Source organism: Onychomys torridus, chromosome 7 (genome assembly GCF_903995425.1).
Source record: "Onychomys torridus chromosome 7, mOncTor1.1, whole genome shotgun sequence".
Lineage (NCBI taxonomy): Eukaryota > Metazoa > Chordata > Mammalia > Rodentia > Cricetidae > Onychomys > Onychomys torridus.
The window spans coordinates 68,933,809-68,955,238 of NC_050449.1; the positions used below are offsets into that span (position 1 = coordinate 68,933,809).

Genomic DNA, 21,430 nt, shown 5'->3' on the forward strand with positions numbered 1-21,430 from the left:
AATGTGCATTTGAATGTAAGTGCTCTCTATCTGATTGACTTTAATTTCCTTGTTTAACAAAACCCAGAACTGGAATTTTTAAATTAAAATTAATTTTTTACACTGGTAACAAAACATAAACAATGACTAGATCAGGAAAAATGATGACTAGAACCAGTACAAAATGATCCAGTCCTGCCCCCGAACAAAACAAAGCAAGTAACAGTGGGAGCTTAAGTCTTTGATGCAGAACTTCAGCCACACCAAACCCGCACATGCAGCTGCTGCAAAGGCCTCTAATTGCATCTTTCTGACTCACTTTCTGACTCTGAGTCAAATGGTCCTCAGAGTCACATACTCAAGGAGATGTTGCAAGTCTCTCAGAATAATGGCGAACTCAAGACTTCTGGAAGCTGAGAGAGCTGCAGGAGAGTCGAAATGTATTTAACAAGCCATTCATTGAAGCCAGCCTGGCTAATTCACCGTTAGGAAGCAAGGGGGCGTTATATAGGATTCTTGGGGAGGAACCCGAGAATACTACGTTCTCAGAGTTGGAAAGAAAAAAAGAACAATAAAGTGCAGAGGGCTCTACCCCAAGAACTAGCAGAGCGAACAGGAGTGTTCCCCGAGGGACGGGAGGGGCCCAGGCCTGATGAGTCAGAGTTCAAACAATGCACTGGAACACATATATCTGCAGCAAACAGACTGCAGTCCCGGCACTGAAATAATGGGCAAAGGAAACACAGTCCAGACAAGAGTGAAGCAAGGCAGGGGCCAAACGGAGAGGGACTCACAGCAAAGCAACATGAAAGACAGAAAGAAACATTACAGACTGGGCACATAATTTGCCACATGATAAACTCGTGGGACAGCTCTATGCATTATTTAAGTCTGAGACAGACTACTGATGACACGCAGAGTATGGTAGGAAACAGCCACAGTCAACATTGTGCATGTTCATCATTTTTCAAAAGAGCTAGAAAAGGGTTGGGGATTTAGCTCAGAGGTAGAGCAAGCACAAGGCCCTGGGTTCGATCCTCAGCTCCAAAAACAAACAAACAAACAAACAAACAAACAAAAGAGCTAGAAAAATACTCTCCTTCATCCTGTCTTTGACTACGCCCAGCTACCCATTTTGCAATTTTATCTTAATTTGTGTATGTATATGTGGTAAGAGACAGGGTCTCATGTAGCCCAGGTTGGCCTCATACCCAATTCTCTTGCTTCCACCTCCTCAGTGTCAGGATTACAGACTATACAGCCACATCCAGTTCACGCAGTGTTGGGGATTGAACCCAGGTTCCTTACATGAGAGGCAAACTTCTTCTGACTGAGCTATATCCCCACCACTATTCTGCAGAAGGTTAAAGAGGCAAAAAGCCCATGTCTTTTTCATATTTTAATGCAATATCTATAAGTAAAAGAAATATACTTATAATTTTAATTGTTTTGGTTTGTTTTGTTTTTGAGACAGGGTTTCTCTGTATAGTTTTGGTGCCTGTCCTGGAACTCACTCTGTAGACCAGGCTGGCCTTGAACTCACAGAGCTCCACCTGGTTCTGCCTCCCGAGTGCTGGGATTAAAGGCATGCACCACCACCACCTGGCTAATTTTAATTTTTAAATGTTTAGAATCATAAAGGAGTTATTCATCTGTCAAGATTATTTCCTATCATGATAGTATTCCTCAAGGAGCTTATTAAAGTTAGATGAATTGAATAGAAGTATGCTGTGGGACTGCCTATAAAAAATGCACTTAAAGGGTTGGGGGATGCAGCTCAGTGGTGGAGTGTTTTTGTTTATCATGCACAACCTCTTGGGCTTAATCCAGTGGTTCTCAACATATGGGTTGTGACCCTTTGGGGGGTCAAATGACCCTTTCACAGGGATTACCTAAAACCACTAGAAAACATAGATATTTACATTATGATTCACAACAGCAGCAAAATCAGTTATGAAGTAGTAAAAAAATAATTTTATGGTTGGGGTCACCACAACATGTATTAAAGGGTCGCAGCCTTAGGAAGGTTGAGAACCACTGGCGTAATCTCTAGCATTGCAAAAAAAGAGGCATGGAGGCTCACATCTGTAATCTCAGCACTCTGGGAGGCAGAGGCAGGAGGATTACACAGCGGTTAGGTTAGCCTCAGCTAGTTCCAAGCCAGTCTAGACTAGCAAGACACTATCTAAAAAAACAACAACAACAAAAAAAAAAAACAGGGTTGGGGATTTAGCTCAGTCGTTAGAGCATTTGCCTAGCAAGCGCAAGGCCCTGGGTTTGATCTTCAGCTCAAACAAACAAACAAACAAACAAAAAAACAAAGAACAACAAAAAACCCACTACCACAATTCTTCCCTATTAGGTAACCTAAACGTTGTCTTACAAGGATGCTCGGTAATTTAAGAAAAAGCTTTCCTGGGCTGGAGAGATGGTTCAGTAGGTTAGAATGCTTTCCATCAAAGTCTAAAGACCTGAGTTCGGGCTGGAGAGAAGGCTCAGCGGTTAAGAGCACTGACTGTTCTTCCAAAGGTCCTGAGTTCAATTCCCAGCAACCACATGATGGCTTACAACCATCTAAAAAATGAGATCTGGTGCCCTCTCCTGGCAAGCAGAACACTGTATACATAATAAATAAATAAATCTTAAAAAAAAAAAAAAAAAAGACCTAAGTTCAACTACTAGAATCCACAAAGTAGGAAGAGAAAACTCCCTCCCCAAGTTGGTCTCTGACCTCCACATGCACACTCATCCATACACATATAAACAGAACATAGGTGAGTGAATGCAGTAATAAGAAAAAAGCAAGTCTGGGGCTGGAGACATGTTCAGTGGTTAGAAGCACCTTCGGCTCTTTCAAAGGACCCAAGTCTCAGCACCCATATTGGGTGGCTCACAACTGTAGTCACACAACTCCCTTTTCTGGCCTCACTTTACACACAGTTGTGGTGATATATTTGTAATCTAAGAAATAAAGATTGCCTGAAGATCAGGGGACAGAGCCAGCCATAGAGTTAAACACAGAGGTCAGGCAGTGGTGGCTTACATCTTTAATCCTAGCACTCAGGAAGCAGAGATCCGTCTGGATCTCTGTGAGTTCAAGGCCACACTGGGCTACATGACATTGATCCAGTCTAGGAGAAAAAGAGTCAGGTAGTAGTGGCACACACATTTAACTCCAGTATTTGGGAAGCATACACGCCATTAATCCCAGCACTAGGAAGGTTGAGATAGGAAGTGAAAGGGCTGGGTGGAGAAAGGCATATGAGGCGTGAGGAGACAGGAACTAAGAAACTTTTCGGCTGAGGACTAAGAGGCTTTTAGTCTGAGGATTTGTGGGGATCAGTTGAGGAGTTGGTGAGGTGAGAAGTAGTTGTGGCTTGTTCCTTTGTCTCTCTGGTCTTTCAGTATTTACCCCAATATCTGGCTCTGGGTTTTCATTAAAAGACCATTTAGGATTCGTGCAACACACGGGCACATAAAACATACACAGATCCAAGCACATACACATATTTTAAAAAAGAAACCCTCAAATTAAAAAACAAACAAACTGCTTTTACTGGATCAAGGGATCTACCTAATATACATAATTGTACCCTCTGTGTTCATTTTGGTTCATATTTTATGTACTCTGATTTTACTTGAAAAAAATATTAATTTTTGGGTTGGGGATTTAGCTTAGTGGTAGAACGCTAGCCCTGGGTTCGATCCTCAGCTCAAAAAAAAAATTAATTTTATTACGTATGGGGGGAGGTATGTGCAAGTGAGTGCATGTCCCTCAGAGGCCAGAAGAGGGCGTTGGGAGTCTTTAGAGGTACAGCTCTAGGAAGTTGTGAGTTGTGTCACATGAGTACTGGGAACTGAATACAGGTCCTGTGGGACAACAGCAAGTGGTCTAACCACTGAGCCACCTCTCCAGCCTTTCCTATAACTTCTATATAAGCTGCATACAAGCTAAGCCATCTTGCAGAATTTTCTATCTAGTTGTACTTTAAAGTAAAAGTCTATTACCCGTCCTTAGTTGCCCATTTTCTATTTCTTCATGTACACCCCAATTCTAAGTTATATGCTAGCCACTACTTCTTGAGCTGTAACTTCAGCTAGTAAATTTTTTCACTCTGAAAAGTAAAGTTCAATCAAAGCCACGTTTTCATGCATTGTTTGTTCTTGTTTTTTGACTAAGAAAGATCAATGTATGTGGATGAATGAATTAGATACTATAATATGAAAGCCCTAAGACTAGAAAAATTTCCTCAAACTCACCATAGGAAACATTAGCAAACTATGATGTATTAAAGACAGCTAAGGAAGGGCGTCTTTTTAAAAGTGTGAATTATTTTATGGAATTTCACTCTAAAGACTTTAAAGAGTTAGGGAAGAGCATTTTTGGCTGTTACTTGCGCTCTGTAAGTAAACTGGGTTTTAAATTTGCTTCAACAACTTGTAGTGTGAATTGATGTTATACAAAGTCTCTGTGTAATAAAACCTCACTAATGAATAATTAAGACAAAAATCTCACTAGGTAAGTTGATAAAAATACAAGTGAAGTGTCTAAACTACCTAGTAAACTTTTAGGTCGACAGTATTGCATCTTTAAAGGCTGCTGATTATGCACATCTAGAAACCATTTTCTCCTTGGGCATCCATTATAAAAAGGACCCGAAGCTGCTGAATGACAATGTCCATTCCTGGGCTTACCTTTTTTCTCTCCAGTGTAGGGCACATAGTCTTCCCGGTCTTTATGCTCCAGTGCCTCCTTCTCTAGATAAGAAAGGAGATGTTCTCTATCAAAGGGTCCCGTGGCAGACTTTGAGGTCTGGTTCTTCTGCCGAAAACCTGCAGGCAGAAGGGCATTCTGCCAAAGAGAATGAGTCAGTCATTATGACCAGCAAACCACCAAGAATGCCAACACTACATGCTTCCACAGATTTCCCATCAAGAAACTAGCAGGACACAGGCATCAAACACCTCCTTACAGGATTTTAGGACAATCACATGAGATGTTTTACAAGATGTTTTTTTATTTAAACATTGATTTATTGATTCTGGGTGTGGGCATATAGAGGTCAGAGGATAACTTTTGGGAGTCACTGGTAACTGCTCTTAGTGCTGCCCCATCTGACTGCCTCACAAGTCTGTTTTCCAGACAGGGTTTCTCTGCAGCCCTGGCTGTTCTGGAACTTGCTCTGTAGGCTAGGCTGGCTTCAAACTCAAAGAGATCTGCCTGCCTCTGCATCTCAAAAGCATGCACCACTACCACTTGGCAAGTCTAATTTTTTTTAAGTAGGCAGAATTCACTTACATTATTATTAAAAATAGGCACCTACATATTTTCTTCAGACAGTATCCCTCTAGGAGGAAACATCCATTAGCTTTTTTTTTTTTTTTTTTTTTTTTTGAAACAGGCTCTTGATATATCACCATGACCGGCTTGGAATTCACAATGTGTACCATGCTGGCAACAAACTTGTATGATCCTTCTTGCCAAATCCTTCCAAGTACTCAGATTATAGAAATGAGTCATTTTGCCTAACTTCACCCTTTAATTTTTAAGTGTCCATGGATTATTATTTTTCCAGGGAAGGTTTTTTTACTTTATGTTGATATTTATATTCAAGTTGATATTTTTATTTTTCTCCAAGCACTAGTAAGGAAAAGGTTTTCCTAGCTTGGCCTAATAACACATACCTATGTTCTAGCTCTCAGGGAGCTGAAGCCAGAGGATAAAAAGTTCAATGTCCAAACAACAGCAACAACAATTTTCTTAATGCTTAATAACTGACCAGTGAACATGTACATAAACTAATTCTATCACAAAAGAACTTCAAACTACTATATAATATTCCTTGTAATGACTTCCATTTGATCACAGAGCTAAAAACATACACAGTCCAACATCAAGACTGTTTAATAAGGGTTAGTGTATGCTAGTAACAGTTAATGTCTTTGCTATGCATGCCTCATGGTACCCTGAGATACAGAAGAGCTAAGTCCTCTGATGCCCACACAGCACAGCCTTGAGCACACGGACTAGAAAGAGAAAGGAGAGGAAGGCTTGAAGTTGCCCCTGAGAGTCAGGCCTCTCAATTTGTATGAATAGAGTAACAAAACAAAGTAAGCACCATCCTGCTTGTCAACAGTCAACCTCAACCGGGAGCACATGCCTGGACTCTCAGTCCCTGGCAAAGAGGCAGGAGGACCAAGAGTTCACAGCCAGGCCAACCTGGGTTACAAGAGTTCTTGTCTTAAAGCAAAGCAAAGCAAAGCAAAGACAGGTTGCCTTGCCCCATATTCCCGAATATTCCTTGTTCTACAATTGAGGTAGCCAGTGAAGGCAACACACCTATTACTAGGAGTGATGTTCAACCCCACAGATGGTATACATTTTCATTACAAAAGGTGATTTTTCAGCCGGGCGGTGATGGCGCACACCTGTAATCCCAGCACTCGGGAGGCAGAGGCAGGTGGATCTCTGTGAGTTTGAGGCCAGCCTGGTCTACAGAGCTAGTTCAGGACAGGCTCCAAAGCTACAGAGAAACCCTGTCTCGGGAAGAAAAAAAAAAAAAAAGGTGATTTTTCTATGGACAATAATGGGAAATGATGACTTTATAACTAAAAATATCATGCTTACGCTTTGGCCATTTCCTTAAGTCCACAACAGTTCACAAAGTTCTTAATGTAGTGATACTCAGTACTTAGAAGGCTGATCTACAAGGACAAACCACAAAGATCTGTTCCCAACCCTGAATACTGTGTGCATTTACAATTAAGAAACTATCTGTGCAACTATAAAGAATAAACATGAGATTTCTACCTTTAGATGTTGAAATATGAGAAGAACGACAAATAACCCATTCAGCCTGCAAGTTTACCCAGTTTTACTTCCTAAAGAATGCAACCATCACTTCCTCCTCTCCAAAGCCAATGGGCACAAGCACTGATGGGAGCTTGGCTGGAATGTCACACTAGTGTAACTGACTCAGTACTTCAGGTGCCTGGTCTCATCCTCCCTTCACGCCCTCCATCTGTTAGCCCAGGTTCAGCTCACACCTCCATTCTTGACACACTGGACTATTTCCTTCCTTGTTCTTGTCAGACACCTCCTTCAACCACAACCTTTAAATATGTAAAGTGCGGAGATCACTTCCCCTGAAGGTTCTGTCCATCCTTTCCTGTCACTCATTCGTTCTTAAGACTCTGGCACTATGCCCCAGGAACGTTTGTCCTGATGCCTCATTCGTAAGTTACTGTCTCCAGCACTCGTCACTCTTTCAATACACTTTGGTTAGCTGATTCAAGTCTACTTTTCCCCTTCCCTACCAGCCTGCATCACAGGGCAAAAACTACATTTGTTTGGTTCACTCTTGATTTCCTAAGTGTAGCATAGTAGCCAGGACCTGCAGGTTGTCTCCGAACATTTACTGAATAAAGATTTCAGAGCTGGGGAAATGAAGTATATACACCCATGTGTAGGGAGCAGAGGAAGCCCTAAGTGAGTGAAGTCTTGAGTGAATTGTGTGTTGTTGACATAGGCATGGCCATGTTAAGGACCCCATAGTCTTAGACCCAGGGAGAAAATGGTAAAGCCTTCTCCTTGGGGGTGGGACTCAGAAGGAAATAGTGAGCCCTTTGCTTCTGGTCCATGTGTGGATGCTGACAGTGTGTACAAAAATGTCTACCATAGTTTTCTTCCCCTGCATATTCACAGCCTGAAGACTGCTCCCCAATGGAGACTGCTCCCCAATGGAGACTGCTCCCCAATGGAGACTGCTCCCAATGGAGACTGCTCCCCAATGGAGACTGCTCCCAATGGAGACTGCTCCCCAATGGAGACTGCTCCCCAATGGAGACTGCTCCCCAATGGAGACTGCTCCTACTGAGGCAAGGAGTTGTTAAACATCCTGCAAAGCACAGGATAGCTCCTCACAAAAGTCACTGGCCCAGGTGAAAACCCCAGGCTAGACAGTCTCTTACATGCTTTCTAGGTCTTAAACCATTTTATTTAAATTGGTCTCATCAACTGACTGCCAAATATACTGTTGACAGCTCTATTATCCTGAGTAATCTCTCAAACTTAGATAGGAGCAGTTTTCCTCATTAATAGTAATTATGGTCAAAGGACTTGACCTATGGTATAGACATACCAGCTAGTAACAAGAACAATTTTATAAAGCACATTTTTAGCATGCTTGAGGCCCTGATTTTAATTAATTCCAGTATCTCTCCTTTCCCTAAAAGCTCATGATACTTCAATTCTTAAAGGGCATATACAACCAATGGCTTTAAGAAACATGGTAACGCTTTGCCGACAACCACTACTTTGCAGTTCTTCCTGCCACCTGCTCCTCCTTGAGCCACACTCAAAGATTAAAGGGTTCTACATTAGCCTAATGTAGCCTTGTATGAGACAAGTAACAGCTGCTTGGCAAATACAGACAAGAATACATCTACAATGTCCTTGACTTAACAATGGTACAACTCTAAGATGGTGGAGAAGTGTACCCACACAATCATTAATTTTCATTTTCAGTATAGCACACAACTTACATGATGTAGTTAATACTTAATTACAAACTAGGTTTACATTAGATGATTTTGTCCAAATGTTATTTAAGTGTCTGAGCACACTTAAGGTAGGCTAGGAAAAGCTATGATGTTAGTAGGCTAAGTATATTAAATGCACTTCAATGTATATTTGCAACCTAGGATGGGTTTATCAGTTAAGAAATATCTATGTTCGGATCTACATCTCAGAACTGTTCTACCAATGCTACTGACTTCTACCATTTGGTCAACTTTCCTCAAGAACCATTATAATTAGGTTTAGGCCATTAAGAACATTCTAGAGGCACAGTATACTGGCACCAGCCTGGAACAGAAACTCTGAAGAAAAACAGATTAGCATCAATTAAAGAGCTAATTAGCTATTACTACTTTCAATTGCACAGAGGGAAGATTATAATAGAGAAAAAATTGTGTAGAAATTTAACGATAGTTTAGAATGCCTGTGTCATAAGATGTGGAGGTAGATATGGGGACCTGGAGAAGAAGCAAAATGCCAGTTCATGTGGATAGAAAGTGGGTGAAGGGAACTGGGGAAAGCCATGAGAAAGCAAGCTGGCAGTCTGAAAAGCTAGCGCACTTCTTGTCCTCGGCTAGCACCAACCTCGGGGTCAAGGTCATCCAGGACAGTCTCGAGCTGTTTCAGCTCTGCTTCTGACAGATTGCCAAGGAGCTCATCTTCATCCAGGTCCTTATACTCCCCCAAGTCCTTCCGGAACGGCAGTGCCATGGTTCGCAGTGTAGGAAGTCACGTGATTTGCCCCACTTCTGATAGCTACGGAGTGAAGAAACAACCATTTAAACATAAATCTTATCTAGTTGTATCTATTATTGGGGAAAGGGCATGTTACGTCCATTTGTCATACAGTCTTGATGATATGATATGCTACTCTTAGCTACAGATCATTCATGCCTTCACTTTTTGTCTCTAGAAAAATAGTAAAGTGGGAAAAAGGAAGTGAAAATGAAAACCATTAAAATAACTACTTACAGAATTACATTTTCTGATAACTGAATTTCAGTGGCAAAATTATATATAGCCAAAACAAATTTCTACCAGTGATGTTAAGTTGTCCTAATGGACATTATTTGTTTCTATCAGTGATGTCAAATTGTCCCAATGGACAACATTTGTTTCACTACAAACTATTTAGGAGCGCAGTATGACACAATATCAACACAGGAAAACAGTAATAATGTGTCACAGGAAGGAGTAGTCCCCTGCCTCTGGGAAAAATTTTTTTAAAAATATTTTTTCAAAGGGATTATTTTAGGAGATGGAGAGGATGGCTCAGCAGTTAAGAATACTCCCTGTAGAGAATTTGTGGTCAGTTCCCAGCATTCACATGGGGCGGCTCACAAGTGTCTGTGTTCCAGATGATCTGGCACTTTCTTTTGGGTTCCAAGAGTATTGGCACACATGTAATACACACACATATGTAGTAGATAGCCATCCCAGCATTGGCCTGGAAGTTCCCAACCCCCATTGAGGCTTCGGTAATGGTCACGCCCACAAGGCAGGGCAGAGGAGGAAGCGGAAGACCAAGGATCGGGAGGAGGTCTCTCTCTTGGTTCTGGGACCCTGGACGCTGGAGGTAGACCGAGTTTTCCAGAGAACACCGCCGGACTGCGCTATACCTTTGCCAGACCCTGCAACCTACCCCTTCATTTGTAAGTTACCCCACAAAATAAACTTCCCTTTTAACTACGTGGAGTGGCCTTAATAATTTCACCAATACACATACATGCAGACACTCACAGGCATACATAAAATAAAAACAAGGGAATCTTTTACAAACTTTTTTTTTTTTGGTTTTTCGAGACAGGGTTTCTCTGTGTAGCTTTGCACCTTTCCTTTCACTCTGTAGACCAGGCTGGCCTTGAACTCACAGAGATCCACCTGCCTCTGCCTCCCGAGTGCTGGGATTACAGGCGTGCGCCACCACTGCCTGGCTTAAAAACATTTTTAAAGGAAAATATTATTTTGTTATTTGTTCATTTAAGGGTATTTTGTTGTTGTTGTTGTTGTTTTTTAAAGATGAGCTCTCACAATATAGCCCAGGTAACCAGGAACTCTCTACATAGACCAAGCTAGCCTTGAATTCAAGGTGAGCCTTCTGTATTGGCCTCCCAAGTGCTACAAACACAGGTGTACACTACCATATCCAGCTGAAAAGATGTTTTTAAACAACAATAAAAAGGCATTCTGAAAAGTCTTCATTAAAACTCTTAAAACACACTGGGATGCATCACCCAGTAGTTGGTAGAATGACCCAGAGGGCCTGACCCCAGGGAAGGCTCTTCATTTTGTCAGTGTGGCTCTACCTAACAAGAGTTAGGCACAACGGCATCCCTACAAACAGCAGAACTACTTTACAGGAATGGACACTGAAAACATGACACAACAATATGGGAAGCTGGTGATCATGTACTTCAAAATCTTTATCAGCACGCCTGGACCATCACATAAAATGTTCGTGTAAGAGACAGTGCTTAGACTAGTGGTCTGCCTGGTTTTTTATTGGCTGTGAAATGACCAGTAATGCCAAGGTCTGATCTGTATCCTTTGCTCCCTTTTCTTCCAAGAGTTCCCAGCTTAATGTTTTAGCTGGTATACCTTCCTCTACAAACTCATTACGGATCTTTCTGCCTCATGTATAGAAGTAAGATTCACCCACTAATTTACTAGCAACCCTTAGGTCTAACGACAAGTAAATGGGCAGCATTCACCTCTGCAGATATTACACGACAGGCATTTTATGTAACTGCCGAAGCCAGGCCTGGTGTATACTTGCTGAGTGGCAGTTCCTCCGGGTCGCAGGTATCCGGGACTTCCTGTAGCACAAGCTGGCACTGCTCCTGCTTTAGCTCCCCACATGCTGGAGATACAGGGGTGCTATGGTGCTTGGGTTACCTGTTGTTGCTATTGCTTGGTTTTCAGCAGATTATCATCACTAAGCAACTCCCACTTCGTGCTTCCAACTTTAAGAAATGGTTTGTTTTTATTTTTCAACTGTCTATCCTGGGCCTTGTGAATGCTACACAAACTCCCTACCATTGAACAACAGAGATCCCTCCGAAAGTTCTCTACGTTAACTGTTATCAGAATGTAGCCACATTCGTAAAGATCCAGAGTCCAGAGCCTTACCCAGTTTCCTGATTGACTAATCAAGTATGAGTCTGGTGAGAGCCCATAATTTGCCATTTCTGATAAGTTCCTAGAACTTTCAAATATATTAACCATAAAGTGTAATGCAGGAGGTGATGGATAATTTTGAGGGGAAAATTATTTAAAATAAGATGGCTTTGAAAAATAGTCCTTTCATAAAAATACCAGTAACGTGATTATTTGAGACAGGTAAGGGTAACAGACTGACAAAGGTCTACAAGTGTGTATCAAGAACAATTTTGCTAGCTGGACCTGGTGGCACAGACTTGTAACTTCAGCCATTGAGGAGGGTCATACAGGGGATACAAGTTCAATGCGGTGATATATATTATATCCTAGTAAAATTTGTCTGAAGATCAGAGGACAGAACAAGCCACTAAATTAAACATAGAGGACAGGCAGTGATGGCACACACCTTTAATCCTAAGCACTCAAGAGGCAGAGATCTGTCTGGGTCTCTTTGAGTTCAAAGCCACCCTGGATTATATGAGATTGACTCAGTCTAGGAGAGAAACAGAGCCAGGCAATGGTAGCACATGCCTTTAATCCCAGTACTTGGGAGTCACATGTCTTTAATCCCAGTACTAGGAAGAAAGTGAAATAGCTGGGCAGAGAAAGGTCTGTAAGAAAGGCCTGTATGAGAAGACAGGAACTAAAGCCTTTTAGGCTAGAGGCTTTCTGGGCTGGACCCCTTTTGGCTAAGGACTCAGGGACATTCAGTCAGAGGATTCGATTTGTGGAGTTGGTGAGGTGAGATGTGGCAGTGGCTTGTTCCTTTGTCTCTCTGATCTTTCAGTATTTACTCCAATATATGGTTCTGGGTTTTTTGGTTTTGTTTTTTAATTAAAAGACCATTTAAGAATTCGTGTAACACTTCATCTACCTAATGGAGACTGTCTCAAAAGTTTAAAAACACTACAAAAGGAGGGGTGGAGATATACCTCATTGTAGTACACTTGCTGTGTGTGAGGCCCTAGGTTCAATTCCCAGTATTACACACACACACACACACACACACACACACACACACACACACAGTAATTTAATTTCCATTATTTTTCAATGTTTGGATACCCAATAAAATTTTTGTTATTTTTTTTTGAGACAGAGTTTCTCCAAGTAGTTTTGTGCCTGTCCTGGATCTTGCTCTGTAGACCAGGCTGGCCTTGAATTCACAGAAATCCGCCTGGCTCTGCCTCCTGAGTGCCGAGATTAAAGAAAGGCGTGTGCCACTGCCGCCTGGCCCAATAAAAAAGTTTTAAATGTGCTTTAATATCACCCATGTAAAAAATATAAAAAGCCAGGCAGTGGGGGCACACACCTTTAAGCCCAGCACCCGAGAGGCAGAAGGATCTCTGTGAGTTCAAGGCCAGCCTGGTCTACCGACCGAATTCTAGGGCAGTCAGAGCTACACAGAGAAACCCTGTCTCAAAAAACAAAACAAAAAAAACCCAAAAAACAACAACAACAAAAACTATACATATATATCATAAAAACAATTTTTAGTAAGTAACTGTTTCTCTAAAAAGTCCCCATACAAAGATTGTAATTATTTTGATCATTCTCTCTCTTAATTCTCTAAAGTGTCCCAATACGATCCATAAATTCAAAATCACCATACTAAAATATTCTCGTGCACAGTGGCAAGAAACGAGGTACTATTGGCAAATGTAATGTTACATGACACCCAGGTTTTACAGATTTGGGATAGGACACACAGAAACAGTCTACTCCAGTATACTGCTTTTCCTTGTCCCGGAGAGAAATCTATGCTAAGGCTTACGGTATTACCCACAAGCACACTGAGCATCTCAGGCACTTCAGGTGCGTCTCTCCTCCAAAGGAGCTAGTTAGTATACTGAATTATCAATGACTCTCTTGCTCCCTACAGTTAGAATGTACAAATCCTTAGCAGCTTTTGTTTTTCCTTTTTATTACACCTCATATTGATAAGTTCCTAGAACTGACTTTTTTTCATTTACCACTGCTTTGAGTTGAGGCTTGAGTTATACTTACTTCCATTTCATCTCAGCACACTACTCCACTCTCTGAACATGTAAGCTCCTAGCACCATCCCCTCTACTTCTTTGCTGATAAATAATCTACTTATTTTCTGGTGCAGATGGACAATTCCTCTTTGGCTCAAACCTAGGAACAGAATTGCTGGGGAAAGGGAATGCTTGCTTATTGTAGTGGTTTGAAAAGAAAAAGGCCCCCAAAGGGAGTGTCACTATAAGAAGGTATGACCTTATTGGAGTAGGTGTGGTCTTGTTGGAGAAAGCGTGTCACTGTGGAGGTCTCATATATGCTCAAGCCACACCCAGTGAAACAGACCACTTCCTGTTGCCTGTAGGTTATGTAGAATTCTCAGCTTCTTCTCCAAAAACATGTCTGCCTGTACCACGTCCTACCAAGATGATGATGGACAACCTCTGAACTGTAAGCCAGCCAATTAATGGTTTTCCTTTATAAGAGTTGCCATGGTCATGGTGTCTCTTCACAGCAATAGAAACCCTAACTAACTAAGACATATATACTCAACTCTAATAGGTAATGCCAAATGATGTTCAAAGTGACTATGCCAATTTACATTTCTAAAAGGTTCCATACATGGCAATTCATGTTGCTCTTCTTTGTTTATTTTTAGTATTTATCACACTTTTGATTTTTGGCATTTGGAATATGTGAAATGGTATTTCACCTTGGCTTTAATGTGCATTTTTTTTAAAATTATGACATGATTATGCCTTGTTTCACATGTTCATTTACCAATGGCAATCCTTTTTCTTTGTGGATAACCTACTGCTCATTTTTACAAAACACATCATCTTTTGTGTGTGTGGCATATGCGCTTGTTAGTATGGATGTACATCCATGTGCAGGAATGCATACACATACATGTCAGGGCCAAAGGCTGATATGTGGTATGTTTCCCTGATCCTCCATCTTCTTATTTATGAGACAGTCTCAAAACAAAACAAAACCTGGGCCCTACTGAAGTGCAATGATTAGGCTACACTGGCTGACCAATGAGCTTCAGGGATCCATCTGTCTTTCTACCCCCAAGCAGTGGGGGTAGGAGGATATTTCTGGGCACTCACAACCATCCCAACTTTTTATGTGTATTCTAGGAATCTGAACTCAGATCTTCATGCTGTGATGGGGCTGGCACTTTATCTTTTCAGCTACCTCCTTAGTCTAATGGCCCTTTTGTTTTGTTTTGTTTTAAGAAGTCTTTGAAAACTCGAGTTCCATTTGCTCTCAGGATGGGATACCATCTTACAAGGACTCCAATTTGCAGTAAGGCTCATTAAGGAAGGGAATGGCTCAGCTGCCTTTAGCCTACCGGCTATGGGTAGGTCAAGACTTTTGCTGGTCTTTTCTGTGTTGAACACACAGATTGCAAGCCCAGTGCCACTTAGAGATCTTTGACAACAGTTAACTCTGCAGCTCTCACATGATTGAGCCTGTATGATGAATATTCACAGACGGGTAATGCCTGGGGGGCACTCACCAACCTAAGACAAAACACCTGTGTGGCCTGGACAGGTGTCTCCATGACAGGTAAGGTGACCTACTGATGTCTCACACAACCTAAGTCAGAAGCTCATTTTTTCAGTAAAAGGGGTGGGGGGACCTATAGGTCCCTGGCCCCCGTTTTGGTAACTATTGCCTTGCTTGCCGACCTTGACCTTGATATCATCCCTATGCTAATTCCCTGAATTCCACCCTCCTGAATGCTTAAGGGAAGCTCCTTGTCTGTGTATCCAGCACACTGGGCGTTAACAGCTTAGATGCAAGATTGTAAAACATCAGGAGAGGGGGGGTGCTTAGCTCAATGGTAGAGCACTTGCCTAGCAAGTGCAAGGCCCGGGGTTCGACCCTCAGCTCCAAAAAAAAAAAAAAAAAAAAAAAAAAAAAAAAAAAAAAAAAAAAAAAACAACAACAACATCAGAAGTGAACTTCTGCTCTCCGGGGTTCTCCCATTGTGCTGTAAGCCTGTATTTAAGACCTCCTCCCTCCTTCAATTAAAAAAAAATAAAATAAAATAAGAAGAGGAGGGGGATCAAGATCATGATGGGGAAACCCACAGAGATGGCTGACCGGTGCTAGTTGGAGCTCACTGACTCTGGACTGACAGCTCGGGAACCTGCATGGGACCGAACTAGGCCCGCTGAATGTGGGTGACAGTTGTATGGCTTGATCTGTTTGTGGGATCCCTGGCAGCAGGGCCAGGACTTATCCCAGGTGCATGAACTGGCTTTTTGGAGCCCATTCCCTGTGGTGGGATACCTTGCTCAGCCTTGATATAATGGAGAGGGGCTAGGCTCTCCTTCAACTTTGGTATGCCAGACTTTGTTGACTACCATGGGAGGCCTTACCCACTCTGAGGAGTGGATGGGGGTAGAGTGGCAGGGAGGTGAGGAGGCGGGAGAAGGGGAAGGAGGGGGAGCTGGGGTTGATATGTAAAATGAAAAAAAAATGTAATAAATAAATATATTTAAAAGAAGAAGTCTTTAATTGAGTCTAGACATTAATCTGTTATCAAGTTAAATTTGACAACTCTTTCATTTTCTATGTTCTGATTAGGTTTACCTTCCCATCTCCTTCCAATTCTTCTCCACCCACCCAGCCCCACACCCTTCTCTTTTTAGAAAACAAACGAGCAAATAAGAAAACAAACTAGAGTAATAATAATAATAATAATAATAATAATAATAGGAAAAAGCAGCCAAGTAGTAGTGACACATGCCTTTAATCCCAGCACTCAAGAAGCAGAGGCAGGCAGATCTCTGAGTCCAAGGCCAGCCTGGTCTATAGAGCAAGTTCCAGGATAGCCTGGGCTACACAGAGAAACCCTGTCTCAGAAAACAAACAAACAGGGGCTGAAGAGATGGCTCAGAGGTTAAGAGCACAGACTGCTCTTCCAGAGGTCCTGAGTTCAATTCCCAGCACCCACATGGTGGCTCACAACCATCTGTAATGAGATCTGGCACCCTCTTCTGTATATATAATAAAAAAAAAAAAAAGAAGAAAAAGAAAACAAACCCCAAAACAAAACATAAACAAACAAACAAACAAAAAACCAAACCAAAAAAATGGAAAAAGCACAAGAAACAAAGACACAGACACACCACCCACCCCATAAAAACACAAAATCAGGAACTATAGCATACAAGCAAAAGACCAGTAAGATTAAAACAAAACAAAACAAACAAAAATGCCAAAACAAAGCAACATGAGACAAAACAAAAAACAGACAACAAAAAACTCTACAAAACGTCACTCAGTTCATTTTGTGTTGGCCTTCCACTGCTTGGCATGGAGCCTGCCCTCGAATGTGGTTTGTACACCCAGTGAGATTCTAGTGGAGAATACTGGTTTTTCCTTTGCAAGTGATTGTCAATTTGGAGATAGCTTCTTCTTAGTTAGGGATGGGAGCCAAGTCCACTTCTCCCTCTCAGCTCTGGTATCCAGTCTGTGGAATCTACGCAGGCCCTGTGTGTGCTACCACAGTCTCTGTGAGCTCGTTAGTGGGTCAGTCCTGTCGTGTCTGGAAGACACGGTCTCCTTGGTGCCACCCAGCCCCTCTGGCTCTTACAACTTCTCCGCCTCCTCTTCTGCCCAGCTCCCTCAGCCCTGAGGAGAGGGATTTAATGAAGACATTTAGGACTGAGTGTTCCAGAGTCTCTCACCCTCTGCACATGGTCCAGCTGTGGATCTCTGTATTAGTTCCCATCTACTGTAGGAAGAAGTTTCTCTGATGATGGCCGAGCAAGACATGGACCCATGGTGCGCTGGCTAGTTTTGTCAACTTGACAAAGGCTAGAGTCATCTGAAAAGAGGGAACCTCAATTGAGAAAACGCCTCCATGAGATCCAGCTGTAGGGCATTTTCTTAATTAGTAATTAATGGGGGAGGGCCCAGCCTACTATGGGTGGTGCTATTCCTGGACTGGTGGTCCTAGGTTCTATAAGAAAGCAGGCTGAGCAGGCCATCATGAGCAAGTCAGTAAGTGGCTCCTGCCTATGTTCCTGTCCTGACTTCCTTCAGTGATGAACAGTGATGTGTAAGTGTAAGTCAAATAAATTCCATCCCTCCAAGTTGCTTTTGGTCATGGTATTTCATTACAGCAACAGTAACCCTAACTAAGATATAGGATACAGCAGAGTATCAGTTAGAGGTCATTTTACTGCTGTGTTCCTTCAGCAAAACAATAGTACTTGGTTTTCCCCTAGGCCCATGGCCTATCTCATCTCAGATTCTTAGCCACCCAACCTGGTCAGGCATGGGTTCCATCTCATGGAGTGGTCTTAGATCCAATCAGACAGTGAATGGTCACCAGTGTATCAAGCAGGAATGTTACTGCTGTAGATTACAGGGTCTGTAGCTGTGTTCTATTAACTCTTACTACTTTTTATGTGTCACAGGGGAACATGTATCTATGACTTTATTTCAGCTTATTTGTTTTTCCTTTTCAAAACAATGGACAAACCATTTCCCTGAGATTCAGATGATGGAACTTTTGCCAAGATGAAAGAACTGCCAGTTAATACAGCCAATTTTCCTAGAAATTCCAATTCTATAACAGCAAAGTGTCAACAACCAGTGTTCATGCTACCTAACCTTGCTCAAAACTCAGACGGGCACTCTCTTTTATTCTGTGTTATCAGTCTTAGAGTCTCTCCATGATGGTACATTTCCTCTTTACTAAGGGGTACGGTATACTGACAGGGTCCCAGGACAGCAGGGTTCAGAACCTGTTCTGGTTCCTGTGCTTCTGTTCTGAGGATGGCAATGCTATCTCTTGCCTGTCCTCTGAGAACAATTTACTGGAAAAGAAAACAAATTCTGAATGGCAATGAGGAAAACCAGTATGTTGGACATGTACAGCAACATGGAGTGAAGGACATTAGACTTAGTGCAAAAAGCTAAATACAGAAAGTCCAATAGTGTAGGTTCTCACTCTTAAGTACAAGTTACAAAGTTAATTTCATAGACATTGAGTAAATGTTTGTACAGGCTAAAAAGGCTATACCCAGGAGGATGGTAATGGGGACTAAAATACAAAATACAACTAGTTAAGAATAAGTCCTTGTGCTCTACAGCATTGACTTGAATTTGGCCTTATGCCTGGTTACATGACTGTAAACTGGAACAGTTACATTATCCATGGAGGCATTGTCTATTCCTGTTATGTGCCCCAGTAGGAGAGCTGAATAATTATAAAGGCTCACAGAGGCTAAAACATTTACTATTGGCCCTTCACAGAAAAGAAAAGAAAAAAACGTAAGAAAGAGTTTACAACCTTATAGCTAGCTTCCCAGTATTATCTCCAGCTGTTCCCTATCACACTATCCATGGCTCGGAACAGGAGACAAACTCTAGATCCCTCCATCCTTGCTTACCATGAAGTCTGTTTCCTCGACTGAAGCCCCAGACATTCCTCAAGGCTCACCGAACATAATAACATCCCTAAAATTTTCTGAGGCTCCATTCTCACACAATCACAATCTAAGTTACTTGCACCTGTACCACGTATTCTGCTTCCATGGATAAACTGTTCATACTGTTATCTATAGTTACTCGTGTGTGACCAGATCCCATCAATAACAGTTCTGTTGTGTGTAGAGGGTGGGGGTGGCGGCGTGTTTTCTTTAGTTTAAAATAGAGCATCATTATATAGCACAAGCTGGCCTTGAACTCAAATGATTCTCCTGTCTCAGCCTGTAATGCTAGTCTATCAATAGCAATTCAGTTTTAGTAAAAATCATCAATGAACACTAGGACACATTTTTCTTTCCTTCAAAGAGAATTTATAAATTATGTAAGTTTGGCTGATAAGATGGCTCAGTGAGTAAAGACAATTGCCACTGAGCTTGACTACCTAAGTTGATCCCAGTACCCAGTAGTGAAATTGTGATTCCAGCAAATTGTTCTTTGACCTCTACCATGGCACATGTATCTCTTCTACAAACAAACAAACAAACAAACAATTTTAATTAAGTATGAAAAACATGACTGTACCTAACCAGTATCTACTTATTCTCTCCCAGCTTCTATTTTTATAGAGGAAGGTCTCAACAGAGATTATGCTATAAAGCAACTATGGAGTTACATGATTCAGATACACAATCTGTTAATCTCCATTTCATCATCGTTTCTATAGGGTAGGCGTAGTTTCCAGACTCTTCTATCTGGACTCTTTGCACACATGTGATCATGCTCTTTTTGGTTAAACTTCTATGCAGATTCCTATCTCTCCAGGAGGATGGACAAACTATAGATAGTAACCGTCCTTCTCTCCTAAGCTCACCTTACTTCCTTGATGATTTCATACACTGACCATTCTTGAATTTTACCTTTAATCTGGACCTCTCTTCTGAACTCCATACCTAAAAAATAACTACCTATGTAAAATCTTTTCCTAAATCCTAAACACAAATATGTAAGAACTTGCTGGGTGGTGGTGGTGCACGCCTTTAATCCAAGCACTTAGGAGGCAGAGGCAGGTGGATCTCTGTAAGTTCGAGGCCAGCCTGGTCTACAGAGTTCCAGGACAGCCAGGATACACAGAGAAACCCTGTCTCAACAAACCAACCAACCCCAAACCATCCAACCAACCAATACAATAAATAAATATACAAGAACCCATACATCTGATCCCCCCCCACACTCTTGACATTTTGCTCATAACAATAGCAGCAGCTTCATTCTCTTAGTTGCTTTGGCGAAAAGTCTTGAAGTTAACTTCGACCTCTCTCACATTTCACACCCAAACCACCAGTCAAACCCTGTGTGCGAGAAGGTCTCAGTTACTACCTCATGCCTAGCTTCCTAAGGAGCCAGGTCTGACTCGAATGCCTTGTCCTTTTATCTATAAAATATCAGTTATTTTCTTTTTTAAATGGAAGGCGTTTCCTCTTAGTCTTTGTTTGTTTGTGTGTATGTGGTGTGTGTGTGTGTGTGTGTGTGTGTGTGTGTGTGTGTGTGTACAGGGGCACATGTATGGAGCTCAGAGGACAACTTCAGGTGTTAGTACTTGTCTGAGTCATAGTCTCTTTTTTGATGCCATGGATGAAGCCAGCTGGTTCATGATCTTCTGGGACTTCCTTGTCTCTGTCTTCCATTGTACAGGGAAATTTCTCCAGTCCCAGCCTAGAGGTCCGGCCGAATCTCTCTCACCTGTGGTCCCACATATACTTACAAAATAATTACTCAGAGGCTTAATATTAATTACAAATTGTATAGCCTCTGGCTCAGGCTTCTTGCTAGCTAGCTCTTATAACTTAACTCAACCCATAACTATTAATCTATGTATGGCCACATGTTCTGTGGCTTTCCCCATGTCCCATTACATGTTGCCCTTGGACGGGGTTGGCGTCTCCCACTCTCCTTTCTCCTCTCACTGTCTCTCTTGGACTTTCCCACCTGGCTCCATCCTGCCCTGCCACAGGCCAATGCAGCTTTATTTATAATCTAATTGGAGCCATACATATTCACAGCGTACAGAAAGACTGTACTTCCCTTTTCTGTCTAATAAAAAGGAAGGTTTTAACTTTAACATCCCATCTCAATGAAATAGTGCTGAGATTACAGATACATGCCACCATGCCCGGTTCTACATGAGTTCTAAAGACTCGAACTCAGTGCTTTACCCACTAAGCCATCTCAGTCCAACTGAAGACTTCTTAATTGTAAATTGACTAATTATCATTGTGT

The 21,430-nt window shown here is 41.8% G+C and overlaps 1 protein-coding gene across 5 annotated transcripts in view; it reads right to left on the minus strand.

Annotated features, from left to right (window-relative positions):
- The window catches only part of Tmod3 (tropomodulin 3), a 60,458-nt gene that overhangs the window by 22,045 nt on the left and 16,983 nt on the right, over nt 1-21,430 (minus strand). For 4 of the 5 annotated variants that reach the window (XR_004945483.1, XM_036194087.1, XM_036194088.1 and 1 more), the window contains 2 exons: nt 9,143-9,313; nt 4,675-4,831 (listed from right to left, as the gene is read on the minus strand). Coding sequence is in view for 4 of the 5 variants with exons in the window: in XM_036194087.1 (XP_036049980.1) it covers nt 4,675-4,831; nt 9,143-9,268 (283 nt within the window). In the remaining variant the exon portion in view is untranslated. Of the gene's footprint in view, nt 1-4,674; nt 4,832-9,142; nt 9,314-21,430 lie in introns of those variants that run through there. The other variant, XM_036194090.1, reaches the window with a different exon arrangement.